General features: G+C 38.0%; 4 protein-coding genes across 5 annotated transcripts; 2 read left to right on the top strand and 2 right to left on the bottom strand.

The window, feature by feature from the left end:
- Positions 1-1340: 1340 nt before the first annotated feature.
- Positions 1341-4835, bottom strand: LOC110744498 (uncharacterized). 2 transcript variants are annotated; one of them, XR_015833407.1, is made up of 5 exons: positions 4820-4835; positions 2105-2184; positions 1928-1990; positions 1759-1835; positions 1348-1639 (listed from the first exon to the last, which is right to left on the bottom strand). XR_015833407.1 is itself a non-coding variant. In XM_088247809.1 (4 exons), the coding sequence occupies exons 1-4, from the start codon at positions 2263-2265 to the stop codon at positions 1539-1541; spliced, it is 402 nt and encodes a 133-aa protein (XP_088103935.1). In that variant the 3' UTR covers positions 1341-1538. The 2 variants fall into 2 exon arrangements, 1 of the variants encoding a protein (XP_088103935.1); XM_088247809.1 differs by lacking the exon at positions 4820-4835 and having other exon boundaries at positions 1341-1639; positions 2105-2265.
- Positions 4836-7956: 3121 nt separating this feature from the next.
- On the top strand, positions 7957-12050 carry LOC148296928 (receptor-like protein EIX1). The gene is made up of 2 exons (XM_088248126.1): positions 7957-11096; positions 11680-12050. The coding sequence occupies exon 1, from the start codon at positions 8568-8570 to the stop codon at positions 11091-11093; it is 2526 nt and encodes an 841-aa protein (XP_088104252.1). The 5' UTR covers positions 7957-8567; the 3' UTR covers positions 11094-11096; positions 11680-12050.
- Positions 12051-13759: 1709 nt separating this feature from the next.
- On the bottom strand, positions 13760-15763 carry LOC110744517 (uncharacterized). The gene is made up of 8 exons (XM_088247954.1): positions 15602-15763; positions 15433-15513; positions 15060-15316; positions 14696-14765; positions 14479-14558; positions 14302-14364; positions 14135-14211; positions 13760-14013 (listed from the first exon to the last, which is right to left on the bottom strand). Exons 1-8 carry the CDS (start codon positions 15677-15679, stop codon positions 13913-13915), a joined length of 807 nt encoding a protein of 268 aa, XP_088104080.1. The 5' UTR covers positions 15680-15763; the 3' UTR covers positions 13760-13912.
- A 1161-nt stretch (positions 15764-16924) lies between these two features.
- Positions 16925-19653, top strand: LOC110744507 (ATG8-interacting protein 2-like). Its single transcript, XM_088249380.1, has 3 exons — positions 16925-17162; positions 17936-18793; positions 19294-19653. The coding sequence occupies exons 2-3, from the start codon at positions 17951-17953 to the stop codon at positions 19396-19398; spliced, it is 948 nt and encodes a 315-aa protein (XP_088105506.1). The 5' UTR covers positions 16925-17162; positions 17936-17950; the 3' UTR covers positions 19399-19653.
- Positions 19654-19660: the final 7 nt, after the last annotated feature.

The following is a 19660-nucleotide window of genomic DNA, read 5'->3' as shown; positions in this document are numbered from 1 at the left end:
CAAAAAGAGATTACAACCAAAGGAGATTAACCCTCTCACCTATCCTAGGAATTACAGAGTTTAACTCTCACAGCCCAAATCCCAAATACACCCAAGTCACTCAGGCTAACTACACACAAGAGCCAAGAACACAGGGATTGTTCTTGCTCACTAGGAAAGAACACACTAAGAACAATACACAGAAATAAACCTCCCACAAACACAAGGAACAAATGAAGAAGACTCAACCTTTGGAATGGCTTGATCTTCCTTCAACATCTCATGTAGCCAAAGAGGAGTTTATCTCCACACCTCTCTATGGTGGTGAGGCATGCTGACCACACCCAAGCCTTTGGTGCGGCACACCTGCACTGCCCCCTCCTTTTTTCTATTGCATGCTCCCTTTCTCCCTTTTATAAACCCACGCAGCAACTCTCAAAAAGAGAGCAACCGCATGCAAAGGGAGGCCACGTGATGGTCAGTCAAAAAAGCCTTTAGCCATGCACCATTAGCAGCCCATATAGATGCCTTGAGCCATGCTCCATCAGCAGCCCTCATTTTTCTCTTTTCCAGCTGCTTCACATGGCCTTGTTTCCTCTATTTGACAAAAGACCATCCCTTTAACAGCATGCCCACGTGAGTTGCTGCACTCCTCACCAACTTGGAGACATTAAAGAAAGAAAGAATTCTTTCTCAAATGGCCAGAACCAACCCACGAAGTGCTTGACCTTTGGCTGCCTTGTGTCTCTTTGATCACTTAACCCTCTAAGTGCCCCTTGACAATCCCAAGGGTCACAAATCAAAGAACACACAATTAATTCAAACCAAAAAATTGAGCCAATTTACAACAGTTTTATCCCTTTCGTTCCCTCTAGCCTCCAGTTGAAGGAGTTTGCGTTGAACCAACCCGTGGCCTATGAAATAAAGATTGGCGATCAAGTTTTTGGAAGACCTGGAGATCCTCCTTTGGAGGAAGTTGTTGAGAAGCTCCAGAATGAGAAAAAGAGAGTGGAGAATGACAGTCCAGCAGAGAGCAATAGGCATTTGAAAGAGGAATTGTAGTTAATACTTGTACGTTTTCTGACATGGCAACCTCCACTCCGCATATTCATGTATTACTATTCAAGTGGATTTTAGGCTGCTGATGAAGCTGACGATATTCGAAATGACAATTGTAGACATGATTAATTATCGTAGTTCTGTTTTTATTTATAAATTTTAATGGAAGCAGTGCATAAAAACTGCTCAAGAGTAGGTAGGCCATCTATTTACCATTTTCTCATCTGTGCGAGATATCCCAGTTAGTCACCTGCAGGTGTAAAAGGTAAGTATTTCACCATTGATTAGAATGAAAACCCAGAAGCAACTTCAATAATACTCAGCTTCTTTGTTTGAAAAGAGACAAATTCTGTTCAACAGATTACAACAGAGGAAGTACATAAAATTTCTGACTGTAAGATTCTAAGTCTCCGACAACGAAGTTTGTCGTGTGCAGTTTAACTGAATGAATACATTCACAGCTGGATAGGGAATAAGAAGAAGAACAGTATGAAAAGAAACTACTTCAACTTCTTACTGAAGTCAGAAAGCTCAAGGATCCGAATCCTGGGAATTGTAGCTGCCTCCTCCCTCTCCTTCTGTGTATTGTACCCCCAATCCCCTGATCCAATTCATCCCAAATTAGCAACCGCAGCGAATGAGTACCACAATGAAGCACATACAGCAATATAATAGACAAGCTAAAGAGTGTGTTTGATAAGGGTAAAGGGAGAATTTTACCTAGATACAAATTCCAACCATCCAATTCAGGTTCTTTGATCACATTCTTTAGGGTTGCCAGTCGATCTTCGACAAAGCTGGTCAATGTTGAGCGTATATTATCGAAAATTCTGAGCATTTAGTATCTTATAAAAAAAAATATCAAATACGAAGCAGAAAAGTATCTTACTGCAGTTTCAGCCCCTGATGTTCTGGTTTCTTTTGAAGCTGCTTCAATACTTCTACCTTGGGACTGGAAGAGGAATTCAATACATAAGGGTAAAGTTCCACATTAGGGAAAACCAACCGCAGGTATAAGTACCAAAACAATCAAACACAGATTGAAATCAAGTTAATTTCCACTAACCCACTTCCAAGACCAAATATTCTTTCAGGCGGTATTGTAACTCCTGCAAGTTCTCGCAGTAAAGCATCAGCAAATCGGCTCTGCAATAGGTGAAAGAAGTGTTGAAATTGGCTCAAATTTGGCATGTGGGTCAATATTGGTTTACCATTGGAGTTGCCCATGTGAGTAAATGTTGGCTTGCTATGAGGTCAAAATGTGTGGCTAGTTTGGTAGCCATCCATTGTTGAGTTTGGTAGCCAACATATGAATAGTTGAAGCTTGCATTCACACTCTTGCATCTTTGGCTATAAATTGGAAGCAAATGTTTTCATTTGTAGCAATCACAACCAAGTGTGAGAAGAAGAGAAAAATTGTTCTTTCTTTTCAATTGTTGTGAGAGTGTGACTTGGGTGTATTTGGGATTTGGGTTGTGAGAGTTAAACTCTATAATTCCTAGGATAGGTGAGAGTGTTTAATCTCATTTGTTTGTAATCTCTTTTGGGATACTAGTGGAAGTTCTTGCCATCTTCGAACTGGACGTAGGCTACACACGGGCCGAACCAGTATAAATCCTTGTGTCTCTTGGATTTTGCTATTTTCATATTTGTCTTGTTTGTTTCAACAGTTCCGTATTGTCCACCCAGTGCAATCCGCTTCCGCTACGCACAACAAGTGGTATCAGAGCTCCAAGTTTCGACTTGGGAGTTTTGTGTTCGTGATGATGAAACCTGGAAACATATCGACAAAGTATGAGATAGCTGTGTTCGATGGGAGGAACGACTTCAGTATTTGGCGCGTGAAGATGAGAGCCTTGTTAGTGCAACAGGGGCTGTTCAAAGCGCTAAAGGGTAAGGAAGTCTTGCCAAAAACATGGTCTGACGAGGAGAAGGATGATGCCTTGGATCGGGCACTCTCTGCAATTCAGTTGCAGCTAGCGGATGTTGTTCTCCGTGAGGTGGCTGATGAGACTACTCCTGCGAAGTTATGGCTGAAATTGGAGACTTTGTACATGACCAAATCGCTTGCAAATCGGTTGTATACGAAACAACGATTGTACACCCTTCGTATGGCAGAAGGTACACTTATTCAAAACCATCTTGATGAGCTTAACAAGATTATCATGGATTTGAAGGCCATGGATGTGAAAATTGATGATGAGGATCAAGCCTTGATTTTGTTGTGTTCTTTACCTAATTCTTATGGCAATTTTGTGGAGACCATGTTGTATGGTAGAGATACTGTGACTATGGAGGATGTTAAGGCATCGCTTAATTCTCGCGAGTTGAAGAACAAGATGTCGGAGAACTCGACTGAGAGTCGAACAGAGGCTTTGATGGTTCAAGGCAAGGGTAAAGAAACAGAATCAAGCAGTGGTGGAGGGAATTCGCATTCCAGAGGGAAGGCTCGGAAGGGCAAATGCAACTATTGTCACAAAGAAGGGCATTGGAAAGTCGATTGCCCATTAATCAAAGAAAATGAGGGATCTAATAATGCAAGTGCTTCTGCGAATATCGCCGGGGAGGACGAATTTGAGTTCGCCCTATGATTGATGTTTTCAGTGTGCCATTGTTTAGGGTGTGATCTTTTATTTGTCTTTGGTTGTTTTTTTTTTTTGGAAATTTCCCCTCACGGTGGAGTTCCAAGAATTTGTGTTTTTTTGTGAGTTTTGGGTTGTTTGCTATTTTTCCTCTGTGTAACATTGTTGGTTACTTTTTGGGTTGTTTTTTCCTTTCTTCATCATATTTCCAATTGGGTTTTTTTTTTTAAGGGGTTATCTTTGGGAGGGTAATTCCCTCTTTTGGGCAGCTGAAATTGTTCGTTCCTGCTACTTGGTTGTCTAGAGTTTGCGTGTACTGTAGCGGAAGAAGCTTGAGGTTCAAGCGTTTAAGGTTTTGTGCGGTTTATGCACGTACATTCAGCTGGTGTGGCTTGGTTATGTGGGTGACATTGAAGAGGTTCTTCTGTTCGGGTCATCTGGTTCGATCGAAGCACACATTTTTGGGTTACAAGTTCAAGGAATGTTGAGCTTGATTTGGTAAGAGGAAGATGGGCGACAGAAAGTTCTACTGTGGCTTGGTAAATTTGTGCCAAGGTGGAGATTGTTGAAATTGGCTCAAATTTGGCATGTGGGTCAATATTGGTTTACCATTGGAGTTGCCCATGTGAGTAAATGTTGGCTTGCTATGAGGTCAAAATGTGTGGCTAGTTTGGTAGCCATCCATTGTTGAGTTTGGTAGCCAACATATGAATAGTTGAAGCTTGCATTCACACTCTTGTAAGCAATCACAACCAAGTGTGAGAAGAAGAGAAAAATTGTTCTTTCTTTTCAATTGTTGTGAGAGTGTGACTTGGGTGTATTTGGGATTTGGGTTGTGAGAGTTAAACTCTATAATTCCTAGGATAGGTGAGAGTGTTTAATCTCATTTGTTTGTAATCTCTTTTGGGATACTAGTGGAAGTTCTTGCCATCTTCGAACTGGACGTAGGCTACACACGGGCCGAACCAGTATAAATCCTTGTGTCTCTTGGATTTTGCTATTTTCATATTTGTCTTGTTTGTTTCAACGGTTCCGTATTGTCCACCCAGTGCAATCCGCTTCCGCTGCGCACAACAAGAAGAACAGGAAATAAGGAAGTGAGAGAATGACAAAGGGCAAAAGTTTACATTTACAGCAACCACAACATTTTCAGTCTTTAATTGGATTGTGTCAGAAAGAGAAAACAAAGATACTCACACCTGTTTTGTGGTGACAATGTATATGGTTGAGCTCGCAAATTTTAGAGCATCAGGAACACCTGGATATAATCTGCAAGCAAATTATCTCCTACTTAGATATGCATTGAGCCCTCCCAGTCCCAACATGTTTGAGAAGAGACTAGAATTATGTTAAGGGGTTTTTTTTTCTTAAATCACAAAACGCCCATGGCGTTCATGTTAACTCGGATGAAGGATGGCATTCATGTTGGCACCTGTCTGTGTGTATGGGAGCGGATCTGTGTGTATGCATCTGTCATGTTGGCACCTGTCTTATGATTTAACACATCATTTATTCACATTTTATCATCTCGATTTTACCCTTCTCATCTTAAAACAATTATTACAAAAATAATTAAAGAAAAGGGCTCATCCCCAATTCTGCCGTTTTCATCCTCACCCATGGCAGATCCGCCATATCTCCCCGCTCTCCCTTAATCTTTTTACTTCCTGCATCAGTTTCAAGCCATTGTTGTTTCTTCACATGTGTTTCATCTTGGACCAGAGTTGCTAACGTTGTGTGCCCTAACGATAATTGTGGGTTCCTTTTCATGCCATCACTTCGACACATACTACTACAGCAAATGCGTGTTGATGTGGTTGATCAGAAGGATGCAACTTTGAATGGTGAAATTGGGCTTCTTTGATTTTTTTTTTTAGTTTATTTTAGAGTGCTGCTAAATGAACCCTAAAATTAACTGAGTACACCTTACTACCAAACTATTTATTGAATTACTAATTTACCCTAATATTAAATGACCAAAAAGGATATATTGAATTGTAAAACAAATGTAATTTTAATATCAGTAATGCTACGTACACCAACTTAAACACCAACTTTTTATTACCAACCGATGTGTCACATGACATGGATCATCTCTATTTTAATTTAATCAGTTTTTTTATGTTTTTTAAAATTTATTTAATTAATTTGTTTAACAACCAAACCCTAACATCATCCTAGCCGCACCACTGTCATCGCTGCAGTACTAGATCTGCCATGATTTCACAATTGACAAACGTCCATAGATCCAATATGGCTTTTCTCTTTTGCTGGTTCCTCATGTCCTGGAAATCCCAAGTTTATCCGCTCCACTGTGGGTATCAGAGCGGATCTGCTGTCTCTATTTTGTGTGTCCTCGATGTCCCTTCTTTGTATTGTTAACACCTGTATTTTGATTTAATTCATTATCTATTCAGATTTCATCATTCTGATTTTACCCTTCTCATTGGTTTTATTTTTTATAATAACCAAAATTGAATTTCATCTTGGGGTGTCTTGAGAAGTTTTGTGATTGGAGGGTGGTAAGAGTTGGTTGTTGGGCAGTGGCTTTTTATTGGAATGGTGGTGGTGAGGGTGGCTTTGGATTGGGTGGTTGTTGTGATATGATATAGGGCTGGGCATGGTATGAGATGACACGGGATGGAGGTCATCTCGGTGTTAATCTCGAATAGGAGAATCAAGATGGGATAACACGGGATGAGAGTTTTTGAAAACACATTCAAACCATACTGGACCCAAATGAGATCGGTATGATTCGGTATCAACATTGAGAGTCTTTCATAAATCAAGTGTAATACAACAAAATAAACAATCAAGAGTCTTGATTCAAGACCAACCAAGAAACGAAACCTCGTACAAAGTTCAAATGAAATGGAATGATCTGAAATGCCACAATATTACAACTCATTGAATGGATATAGTAATGCATAAAATGCCATTCAAGTTAATGATATCCAACATGTATCGAGAAAAGACAATGACATATTGAAAGTTCATATATGGCTCTATGCACATGAATATAATTAATGAACCTAGTTAATCTTTCTAATATGAACTGTAATTGAACCTGTTATAGTGGGCACTTGTTAACTTAGTTCTCATGGACAACTTAATAAGTTTTCCACGTGCAAGAAAATGAAACTGTAAGCAGCAAGGCATGATAAAATTTCATCATTTATGCAACCCTCTAGGGAAAGCTATGACAAAACAGAAACGAAGAAATTAGGCTTTATGTCCCCATCGATGTATTGGTCATTTACTTATATCTTATTTGTTTTGTTCTCCAAGTTTCGTTTTATGTCCACATTGATGTATTGATTTGTTCATAAATAAATTATCCTCTTTTCATCGAGGTTATAATAAAAAGATTTAAAAGATAACACCAATTCAGTAAATGGCAACAAAGATCAGTTAGTGAATGAATAAAACTTAGGCTTTTTGTCAGTTAATGGCAACAAAGATTTTAGTTTTTTTTGGTAACTCTGATGGCAAAAGATGATTTAGGCTTTTTATAATAAAATGTCTCTGACATTTGCGAAACTATTAGATTGCGTCCTTAAAGTTTTTTTGTGTCACTCGTAGTCCCTAATTATCATATTAACCCCTACATGACTTCCATCAAAAATCACTTCCATACATCAAAATTCCTAGACCACTTCCATGAAAAGCCATAAATTGGTACTATTTTTATTGTGGCAGAAATCAAAAATATAAATTCTGGAAAAAGGTAGGTTGGTGAATTGTGATAGAAAATATGACATGAAGAAGAGGATAATATAGTCCATTTCATGCCACGGTGTCAAATCATAGTGGCATAGAGAGACAGAGAAGACGACGTGAATACATCATGAAGTGGACACACTTAATTCATAGATTTTGCAATCTTAAAACAATGTGAACCCCATGTTTGGTGCATTAGAAAGTCTCCCTTCGTGACCCATGTTTGGTGCATTAGAAAGTCTCCCTTCGTGACCCATGTTTGGTGCATTAGAAAGTCTCCCTTCGTGAATCATGTGTTGAGGCTATGGTAACGATTATAAATACACAATTAATGCATATATACTACACCAGTTTTGGTTGTGCCTTTATCTCTTTGTCTGAATGCGTATATATATCTCAAAAAGGAATAGTATATGGCAGGGTTTGTTTGTATCATTACCCAGTGGCATTGATGTAAATAGGGTGCATATTTAATGCTGACATACAAGACTCATTGCGTATATGGACCGATTTGGCCACTTTTTTAGACCTGCAGCATTTTTGTTCTTTGGACCTTGAATCTGGACTGATTTGTCAATGCCCCTAATAATAGACGCCTTTAGGTTATTCAGAAATTCAAAATTTCGCAAAGACTCACCCATGTGAATCATTTGTTTTAGTAGAATTATAAATACAGAATTAATGCTTGTATCTTGAGATATGAGACAAGCATATATACTTCACCAGTTTTGGTTGTGCCTTTATCTTTGTCTGAATATAGTTGTGCTTCTTCGTCTTGATCATGACTCTAACTAACATGGTTGGAGTAAGGTGCTGCTTCAAACTCCTCTATGCAATTGTGGTGCTGATTTTACTACACATGAACAATCCTTGCATTGGATGCAGCGAGAGGGAAAGGCAAGCACTCCTTGCACTTAAACAAGGTCTCGTGGCTGACGACATCCATCCCCTCCCTTCCTGGGGAAGAGAAGCCCAAAATAAACACCGTTTACTTCTGACAAACGGTGGAAATTTCAGGGGTTCACACTGTAGTTCACTAGGAGGAAAGTCTCCCTTCGTGAATCATGTGTTTTAGTAGAATTATTGTACAGGAGTTGAGGCTATGGTAACGATTATAAATACACAATTAATGCTTGTATCTTGAGATATCAGACAAGCATATATACTTCACCAGTTTTGGTTGTGCCTTTATCTTTGTCTGAATACTTGTGCTTCTTCGTCTTCAACATGACTCTAACTAACATGGTTGGAGTAAGGTGCTGCTTCAAACTCCTCTATGCAATTGTGGTTCTGATTTTACTACACATGAACAATCCTTGCATTGGATGCAGCGAGAGGGAAAGGCAAGCACTCCTTGCACTTAAACAAGGTCTCGTGACTTACTACAGCTTCGGCGATCCCTTCCTTTCCTGGGGCAACCAAAACAAAGATTGCTGCGAATGGGATGGAGTCCACTGCAGCAACCAAACTGGCCATGTTGTTAAGCTTGATCTTGGACTCCGTGGTTTGCGAGGTAAGATTAGTCCTAAACTCATTGAGTTGCAGCATTTGGAACATTTGGACCTTAGTGGGATTGATTTCAATGGGAGCCAAATTCCAGATTTCATTGGATCTCTGAGCAATTTAAGATTCCTCGATCTCTCTCATGCAAATTTTGGAGGTTTAATTCCATATCAACTTGGAAACCTTAGAAACTTGCATTATCTCGATCTTCATCAAGATATTCCTCCTGGCTCTATTTATTCTAAAAATCTCTATTGGCTTCCTACTCTTTCTCGTCTAAAATACTTGGACCTAAGTTTCGTTAATCTCAGTGATGCTGTTGGTTGGCTGGAAGCAGTTAATATGCTTCCTAAGCTAACAAATTTGACATTATACGGGTGTAATCTTCCTCCTCCAGTTATATCCTATGTTTCTCTCTTGAATTCTTCTAAATCTCTTGTTTATGTCGATCTCTACAAAAACAATCTTAACTCATCAATCTTCCCACTGTTGCCCGGTACTTATACCAACCTTGTTTATCTTGATCTCTCGGAAAATAAATTGAGTGGAAGAATACCTGAAAGTATTGGACAGATGTCCAATCTGGAGTTTATCGATTTGCGTATGAATTCTTTTCAAGGAGTCATTTCAGAAACTCATTTCTCAAAACTCTCCAAATTAAGGGTTTTGGATTTATCTTCTAACTCACTAGTTTTAAACTTCAGTTTTGATTGGGTTCCTCCCTTTCAATTGTATGAGATAGGATTGGGGTCTTGTAAGATGGGGCCGTATTTCCCGAAATGGCTTCGAACTCAGAAAAGTTATTACTGGCTGGATATTTCTGATTCTGGAATTTCTGATACCATTCCAACTTGGTTGGGGGATTTGCAAAATAAAGTCGAGTATATGGATTTGTCTCACAATCAAATTAGAGGAAATTTGAGATCAGAGTTAGCATCTAATTATTTAAATGTGAGTTGGAACCAATTGGAGGGTCCAATCCCGTCAATCCTATCAAACGTATCAATTCTAGATCTGTCCAATAATAAATTTTCAGGGTCAGCTTCATTTTTGTGTACAAGTACAACAAAGGAGAGTCATTTAACCTATCTTGATCTCTCAAGCAACCATGTATCCGGAGAACTTCCAGATTGCTGGATTCATTTTCAACAATTACTCTTTCTTGATTTGAGCAACAACTCTTTATCTGGGAAAATTCCTATTACGATGGGACACTTGATTCATATCGAGACACTAAACCTAAATAACAACAGATTTGTGGGAGAGTTGCCTTCACAAATGAAGAATTGCAGAGATTTGAAACTTGTTGATGTCGGGGAAAATAAAATATCAGGATTAATACCTGAATGGCTAGGAGAAAATCTGCTAAATTTGGCTATCATTATCCTTCGATCTAATCAGTTTTATAGGAGCATCCCGCCACAGTTATGCCATCTTACAAAACTTCAAATTTTGGATTTGTCGATGAACAACATCTCTGGAACTATACCCAAATGTCTCAACACTTGGACTACTTTGGCTCAAAATGGACATTCAAGTCCAAGTATCGAACATTTGAATATTTTTCAGTCAGGAGAATCATTCTATTTGTTGCCTTATGATGATGAAACATCTTTAATATGGAAAGGAGTAAGGTCAAAATACAAAAGTATTCTGGGACTTGTAAAGAGTATTGATCTCTCATGTAATAAGTTGAGTGGGGAGATTCCTACTGAAATCACTTATCTTGTTGGTTTGGTTTCTTTAAACTTGTCGAGAAACCGATTAATAGGTCAAATACCTTCAAGGATTGGAAATTTGCAAGAGTTAGATTCTCTTGATTTATCAAGAAACCAGATAAATGGCAGAATTCCAGTAAGTATTTCTCAGATAAATCGTATTGGTTACTTGGACTTGTCAGAAAACAACTTGTCTGGAAAAATTCCTATAGGCACTCAGCTCCAAACCTTTGACTCTGCTTATGGTGGAAATCCTCTGCTTTGTGGAGAACCACTCCCAAGGACATGCTCTGAGGAGGAAAAAGGTCCAGGACAACCTGTGTTGGTGAATGAAGACGATAAAGATGGGCTCATAAGACAAGGATTTTACATCAGCATGGGGTTTGGGTTTGTTGTTGGATTTTGGGGAGTTTGTGGCACTCTTTTTCTCAACATGTCATGCAGATATACGTACTTCAATTTCTTGACCTTTCTGAACGATTGGCTGTACGTGAAGGCAGAAATCATCAGGCAAAGGATCCTTAATAAATAAATGGTAATTACTACTATCTTTCTTACATACTAGTTATGAAATTAAATCATGCAAGTTAGTTGTTCTTAACCCTGAATATACATGCAGATATTACAGAACATAAGTAATATCAAATCAAAGGAAACATGAATGTTCTCTATCTTTTGCTATATAAATTGAACATGCATGCATGATTTTTGTTCAATGGTTATAATCCTAGACTATGAGTCTAGGATCGAGAGTGAGGATGTGTGCGTGACTAATTTAGGGCATGATTGATAACCAATTCAATTTCTGTTTTTAGTTTTCATTTTTTGTGCTAGAGTATGGAGGAAAATGAGAGTAAGGATGGGAGGGAGGAGTAACAAAAGTTAAAAAAAAAAAAAAAAAAGTTAAAACAATTTCAAATAGATTTCATTTTTTTAGTTTTTGTTTTTACTTTTGTTACTCATTCCCCATCCTCTATTCTCCCTCTTTTCCCTCTATTATCTAGCATAAGAAATGAAAATTAAAAACTAAAATTGAAATGGTTATCGAATGGTCCCTTAGTTTATGTGATTTATCTTTTTCAATCTTATGGGTTGTTTAACCTTTGTCTTTAGCGCAGGCACCTTTGAGACGACATGCTTCCCTTCAGTTGAAGATGGATGCGATGAAGGACTCCTATTTGTACTAGTTTTCGAGTATTTGAGTGATGATAAGGGATCTCACTGAAATAAAGGAACCATTTTAGTATATTAGTTGTGCTGTTATTTGTAAGAACTTAACGGGAACTTCTCCCATGAACTATTTGTTATGATGTTCTTGTGTACCTCATGGTGTATGTTTTTTTCTTTCGCAATGTAGGAAATGTAGACGCAGAATTGCCTTTTACTGTATTGCTGTTATGAATAAAACAATGGAATTTGAGTTAACATATGTAATTATCTTTCGTCTATGTAAGAAAGAAAATACTTGTCTTTAAACAGAAGAAAAGAGAAATTGATGATACATTGGGCCGGATCAAGTTTTCTGTATTCTACATTGGACTATAAAGTATCTCAGTCTCATAAACACAAGCAAATAGCAATAGAAATGAAGAAGGAAAAAACAGAGCAAAAACAAGGGAGAGGATATTGCTCTCGGCACTAGCTTTTCTATTTATACAAAAAGACATGTACATATTAATAACACCACTAGGACATTAATTTGAACAACTTGTGCACTAATTCATCAAAAGTCATGAAATGTAAAAAGAGGAAAAGAAATTACGCTTCTTTAGAATCAAGGTTTCAATGATGGAGCCAATTGCAAGAGACATCGCTTATTAAGTAGGAAGTACATTTTTATGGATTGGCTATGAGATGTGCTTTAGGTGACAAATGAAAATTGCAGAAGTGAAGCTTCAGAAGGAACTATACAAACATATTTACAGCAGAAACAGTTTTCAGGAAAAAGATGTAAAGAATGTACAACAATTTGCACTGGTGGGTGCTTTGGCTTTAGATTTGGACCGCTGGTGACAACGACCACCATGAGGAGGGTGAGGAGAAGGCAGAGAAGTCGAAATCTTAATGAAAGCAAAGATACCTTGATATCGGCATCAGAAGTCAAATGATTGGTAGGAGTCTAGCCGGTCGTCTATACTTCCGTTTTTTAAATTTTTTTGAAATTAATAGTATAGCCGTTCGGCTATACTATTTTTAAAATAAAAAAACCCCCAGTTAGGTTCTAGGCGCTAGGCGGGTCACCTTTTTTAAAAATAAAAAAATAAATAGTATACTTGGGGTTTTTTGGAAATATATTTAATAAATAGTATAGCCGCGCGGCTGGACGAGTTTTTTCAAACTTTTTTTATTTCATAAGCCTCGGGTTAGTAGGGGCATCTTTTCCCCTCGCAAGATACAGTAGCTGAGATGGCTACAAAATGGACTAAAGTTCTGAGAACTGGAGCTCTTGGGGTGATATTCATGGGTGTTGATCTAAACACAATCATGTTCAACATGGAACGAGGCCAAGACACGACAGAGGTATGTTTCTTTCACCCCCACTTTGTGTCTTGCTGGAGAAATTGCTCCATGATTGTAGATGTCTTTCGTTTCTTAAGAATGCTTTTCACAACAAAGAGAAAAGATTGAAGTCTTGAGCTTTTGCACGAGCTTCTGCTTTCTTTTGTTCTTATAATGTTTTATCCCTTTCTTTCCCTCTAGTCTCCAGTTGAAAGAGTTTGCGTTGAACCAACCTGATGCCTATGAAATAAAGATTGGCGATCAAGTTTTTCGAAGACCTGGAGATCCTCCTATGGAGGAAGTTGTTGAGAAAGCTCCAAAATGAGAAAAAGAGAGTGGAGAATGACAGTCCAGCAGAGAGTAATAGGCATTTGAAAGAGGAAATGTAGCTATACTTGTAAGTTTTCTGACATGCAATATAATGACCATTTTTTAACTCCATAGCAACCTCCACTCCGAATATTCATGTATTACCATTCAAGTTGATTTTAGGCTGCTGATGAAGCCGACAGATATGCGAAATGACAATTGTAGACATGATTATTTATCGAGATTCTGTTTTTATCTATTTATTTTAATGGAACCAGTGCATAAAAACTGCTCAAGAGTAGGCCATCTATTTACCATTTTCTCATCTGTGCGGGATATCCCAGTTAGTCACCTGCAGGTGTAAAAGGTAAGTATTTCACCAGAAGCAACTTCAATAATACTCAGCTTCTTTGTTTGAAAGGAGACAAATTCTGTTCAACAGATTACAACAGAGGAAGTACATAAAATTTCTGACTGTAAGATTCTAAGTCTCCGACAACGAAGTTTGTCGTTTCCAGTTTAACTGAATGAATACATTCACAGCTACTTCAACTTCTTACTGAAGTCAGAAAGCTCAAGGATCCGAATCCTGGGAATTGTAGCTGCCTCCTCCCTCTCCTTCTGTGTATTGTACCCCCAATCCCCTGATCCAATTCATCCCAAATTAGCAACCGCAGCGAATGGTTACCACAATGAAGCACATACAGCAATATAATAGACAAGTTAAAGAGTCTGTGTTTAATAAGGGTAAACGGAAAATTTTACCTAGATACAAATTCCAACCATCCAATTCAGGTTCTTTGATCACATTCTTTAGGGTTGCCAGTCGATCTTCGACAAAGCTGGTCAATGTTGAGCGTATATTATCGAAAATTCTGAGCATTTAGTATCTTACAAAAAAAATTCAAATACGAAGCAGAAAAGTATCTTACTGCAGTTTCAGCCCCTGATGTTCTGGTTTCTTTTGAAGCTGCTTCAATACTTCTACCTTGGGACTGGAAGAGGAATTCAATACATAAGGGTAAAGTTCCACATTAGGGAAAACCAACCACAGGCATAAGTACCAAAAAAATCAAACACAGATTGAAATCAAGTTAATTTCCACTAACCCACTACCAAGACCAAATATTCTTTCAGGCGGTATTGTAACTCCTGCAAGTTCTCGCAGTAAAGCATCAGCAAATCGGCTCTGCAATAGGTGAAGGAAGAACAGGAAATAAGAAAGTGAGAGAATGACAAAGGGCAAAAGTTCACATTTACAGCAACCACAACATTTTCAGTCTTTAATTGGATTGTTTCAGAAAGAGAAAACAAAGATACTCACACCTGTTTTGTGGTGACAATGTATATGGTTGAGCTTGCAAATTTTAGAGCATCAGGAACACCTGGATATAATCTGCAAGCAAATTATCTCCTACTTAGATATGCATTGAGCCTCCCAGTCCCAACAAGTTTGAGAAGAGACTAGAATTATGTTAAGGGGTTTTTTTCCAATCACAAAACGTCCTTGACGTTCATGTTAACCCCGCATAAAGGATTAATAGTTTCGTGAACCACATGGACGTTTCGAGATAAAAACCCTTATGTTAAACAAGAATAAATTAAATCTGAAATCAAACAACCTTAAAATGATATTGTCTTTTGTATATGAATAAATGGGTCCTTTGCAAGAAAAGTCTGAATTGGATACCTATTTGCACCAATCCAAGTTGTTAGGTCCTCATCCATCCACTCATCCCTGACCTTTCCAAAAAGATTAATAAGAGCATCCCTCTCCTCACCCCACTCTTCCATAATCACAGGCTTCAGCTCTGACCACTTCTCCAATATCCCCTCCACTGTAATCCCTTCCGCGACCGATGACTTTCGTATAGAAGGTATTCTCGCCTCCAGCAGCAACCTCACAAGCAGCAGATTCTCATATCCAGTTTCCACCACAGGCCTCACCTGCCACACCATAATTCATTATTCCTTCTTCATTCAAACACGGGTTAACGTCCGACAGTCTAGAAACGATACATTATATACATAAAATTTGTGTAATTATTATATGGAGGACTTACTATGTGCATCTGCTCAACAACCCAATCCTCCAAAGTTGAATCCACACCGTTGAATAAACTTGGCCATCTCACTTTAGCAGCCTACACATAACCACCATTCAAACAAATTAAACAATCAATCAAGCAAATATTTTCAAGCTTGTAAAAATGCGCAAACACAAAACACAACCTTCACAGCAGAGAGGGAGCTCTCTCCACAGCTATCACACAAAACTCCATCAAAATCCAAAGCGTATAAATCCCCCATTTCCTCTCTATCTCTCTCTCTCTCTCTCTCTCTACTCTTGACTCTCTGGTCTGAGTGGTCTGCAGTTTGTTTTATTTTCTCGACGGAGGTCTTTAAGTAGTGGGTGATTATTCTCCGCATCTTTTGGATGGGCTTTTACTGGGCTGGGTGGAGGCCCAATCTTAACAGACGACATACCGTATGTGCAGACTATCACTATCTTATCTTTTTTTAAAATTTGAAACGACAAGGGAAAAGGTTTGAGGTGTCACGCTGGCACCGCAATGATTGACTATGGTGGGGAATCTATTTTTATATTTGCAACCCACTTCCTTTGTTTTCACTACCATGCCATCATTGCCAATTTGCCATATCCATTAGATTATTATGGAAAATAAAATAAAAACGAATTGTGAAAGTTATGGTTCACTTGCATTTTCCCCACCCATCTCTTAACTAATTTGGATAATCAACTATAGTAACAAATATTATCATCGTGGGTTAAATCAGTTGATCAAAATAGTAAATTTGTCTCCTTACATCTAAGTTCGAGTTCTTATTTCCGTAAATTAAATCAACGTAGCTTATTATTATATATAAAAGAGAACCATCATTACACATATCAACATAAACAGTCCACATTCATTGAACGAAACAACACAACAAGAGCAAAGATTTATAAAACTCCAATTTTTTAAAGTATTGAAATGGGTTGAATGCAGTGTTTTTAACTTACTTTTTCAATGTCTTCCAACATTCATTAGAGAAACATTACTAAATTAATAGTTAGTTGAATTGGTCAATTTTTAAATATTTTGAAAATTAAAAGTTGCTTAATGATTTCTGAGCAATATAGTAAATTTTTAACTACTTATCTTTTAATATATTAATTCAACTAATTAGTTCTCGATTTAATGGTATTTCTCTTTTTAATGTTAAAAGAGGTGGCAAATTCGAAACCTCCAATATTAGTTTAAAAAAATTCAAAGATTCAATCTCTTTTAAAAAATATCCAACATTAAATTGGACACAAAAAATTTCATTAAAAGTTGGATATGGTAATGTAAATAGCAACACACGCGAAATGGATAAGAAAAAAGGAAAAATAACTGAAAATGACAATAACGCCACTCATTAACAAACAGAAATCTGGCGTGACGCAGTAAGTTCCTCGCTCGGCACACACGCAACCCTCACTTCCGTTACCGGTAAAATCACAGCTCTCACCCCCTACACACCCGCTAGCCGACAAACCTCAACCCCACCTGATACAGCCGGTCAACCGACGTGTCCAGTTTATCCTTACCGGTACCGCCGGTTTCCTTCTTCATCTCCCTCTCTTATTACTCGAGAAATCTCCGCGTATAAAAGACCCCATCCCCCTCCATTTATTCTTCCACTTCACGATACAGTTTTTCATTTTTAACCTTCAACCCCATCACAACCTCGTCGTTGCGATTCTCGATCATATATTCCTCTAGATCTAATCCCGTCACGAGTTTCTGTGAGTTCTTCGTATTCGAAATTAATCCGATGTATTTGTTTATTTTTTGGTAGTTGATTGCTGTGTTTGATTGATTGGACTGGTTGATGCTTTTGCTTTAGATTTGGATTTGGATTGTTTGGAGGAGTTTGGTGATGTTATTTGTATCCAATTATTCACATGCAAATTGTTCTGTTTTTTTTTTTTTTTTTGTTGCTTAGCAGCATGTGATTAGGTTGTTGAGGATTACTTTGTTGATACTGAGGGTTGGTTCTTAGTCAATTTTCTATTGATTAAGTATGTGTTTGGTTGGAATTAATTAGTTTTTATTTTATATTTTGTAATTGGGAAAACATTACTTTTGTTAATTGCAAATATGTATTTGTCATTTCTTATATACTGTACTCTGGTTTTTGAATGGAAATGAGAACTTTGTTCTGTGTAATATAAGGTTAGTTTGATTTTTATGTGTGGAAATGAAATCCATAGAAATTACTATTTTAGTGGCCAAAAATAGATTATGTATGAACTTTTTGTTCTTATTTAAGTGTGGTTTAAGTCATTTTAATTCATTGTTGTTGACCCAAAAGAAAGTTGCTTGATCATACACAAGATAGTTTTGCTTTAAAGTAATGTTCTGCATGCATTTTACTGTGTAAATGTGTTGTGACCGAGACATTCTCATGACCTGAAGATAAGAATTGATTTGATTTGTATCTCTTTTTACGGCATTCTGATGGGTTTTTTCTTGTTGGTTATTTTGTGTCTACTTGGGCCTTATAAATGTGAAATAGGAAACTTCCTTTAAGATGGCAGATAATGAGGAGGTAGAGGAAAGTACTGCTCGTGGGAATGGATGGGAAGTTGTCTCACTTACAGAATCAACATATGCTGCTTCTCCTGGTCCACAAGGAGTTGAACTGAACAATGACGGCAAGATCAATACCTATGGAGAGCAAGCGGAGACTTCTCATGCTCTGTTCATGTCTGGTCACTTTGTTTTTCCACCCAGTCAGCATGAGAATTTGCCTGTGGAGACTGACAGCAGCAAAATTCATGATGAACATGTGGACAAGGATGCAGTAACTGAGGCTGAGATAGGTATTGAAGGTGGTAGGTCCAGTGGAAAGGAGGAAGAAACTTTGACTTTGAAAGGGTTGAATGTTCCGGATGAGTTTACAGGAATGCCGTTTTCAAAAGAGAAGGATAATATGCTATCCATTGGTGGTGCAGACTTTGAAGAAGGCGCTACACTGGAAGGGTCTATGGCTGACAAAGAGCAGACTATATATGATGCTGCTAAATATAGTTTAGATGGTGAAACAGCTCTTGGTGGTTCAACCCCATATGGTGAGAGCACTGCTCTTCCTGGACGTATTGAACCTTCAGAACAAGGTTTAGATTCTTCTGAGGACATCTCACAATCCCCAAGGCCACCGCATGATGATAAATTTGACGTTTCTGGCCTGCCCTGTGGAGCGTGGTGGAAAAGAAGAGCTGCTTCCTTGTATTGTCATGCAAAAGAAGCAAATGCATATTGGTCTATTTTTGTAGCAGCAGCTGTGATGGGGCTTGTGTTACTTGGGCAGCGGTGGCAGAATGAGAGGTGGCAGGCTCTACAACAAAAGTGGCAGTTGAGCGTCAATGATCAGGTTTGTTGATTGCTATTGTTTTCTATTATGAATATGTTTCAATTTTCACTCTTCTTTTTCTGGTCAAGGAATTGATGCATCTTATGTTTGTCGGTTTTCCTTTGCCTGATCTCTCTTGTTGGTTATCACATAACTTTTTGCTTACTGAATGGCTAATCACATCCTCCCATCTAGGATTTTAAATAGCAAATACTTACTGAATTTAAATCAATCTAATAACAGTTTGTAATTTCAATAGTATGTGACGTTTATTGTGTATGCCGTGAAACTTTATGATGTTAGCGTATCATGAAATGTCGTAGATGTGTTACTTCATGATGTTAGTTTAACTCGTGTGGGTTTTTGTTCTTTTGTTTCTATCGTATGGTCATACAATTGCATTTTTTAGCAGTAGCGTATTGTGCACACCAACGCTCATTGGTTCATTTGCACCACTTTGTTTCACCCTAGACCTTCCATTTTTTAATGACACTGACATTGTTATTTCATCATCTCGACAGAAAACAGGAAGGATGTTTGGCCCCATATCTCGACTTAAAGACGTGATAGTTGGCAGCCAGAGCCGAGGATCCTTTATCCGGGTGAGCCCCTCAAGCGACTCTTAAGATGATGACGAAAAATACCACAGGGTTGGTGGGAGAGAGAGAGGGGGAAGATACACAGATGAGGGGGTTATGATATGCTTAGTTTGTTGTCCAACTGTGGTTCACTCATATTCCTAGTCTAAAAGTTTGATGTTGCCATTGTATGATATTTCTTTTATTGCCTTGAATTTGACTTGTACAGAGCTCAAAGGGGGGCTGGCAATAACTCACATGTTATACTTATTTCTATGTTTAATTTTCTTCTCTTTGGCTAAAGTTATGT

The sequence above is a fragment of the Prunus avium genome, chromosome 2, assembly GCF_965620075.1.
Source record: "Prunus avium chromosome 2, drPruAviu1.hap1.1, whole genome shotgun sequence".
In the NCBI taxonomy this organism is placed as follows: domain Eukaryota; kingdom Viridiplantae; phylum Streptophyta; class Magnoliopsida; order Rosales; family Rosaceae; genus Prunus; species Prunus avium.
The sequence above is the reverse complement of the archived record's forward strand: the minus strand, read 5'-3'. Positions and strand labels throughout refer to the sequence as shown.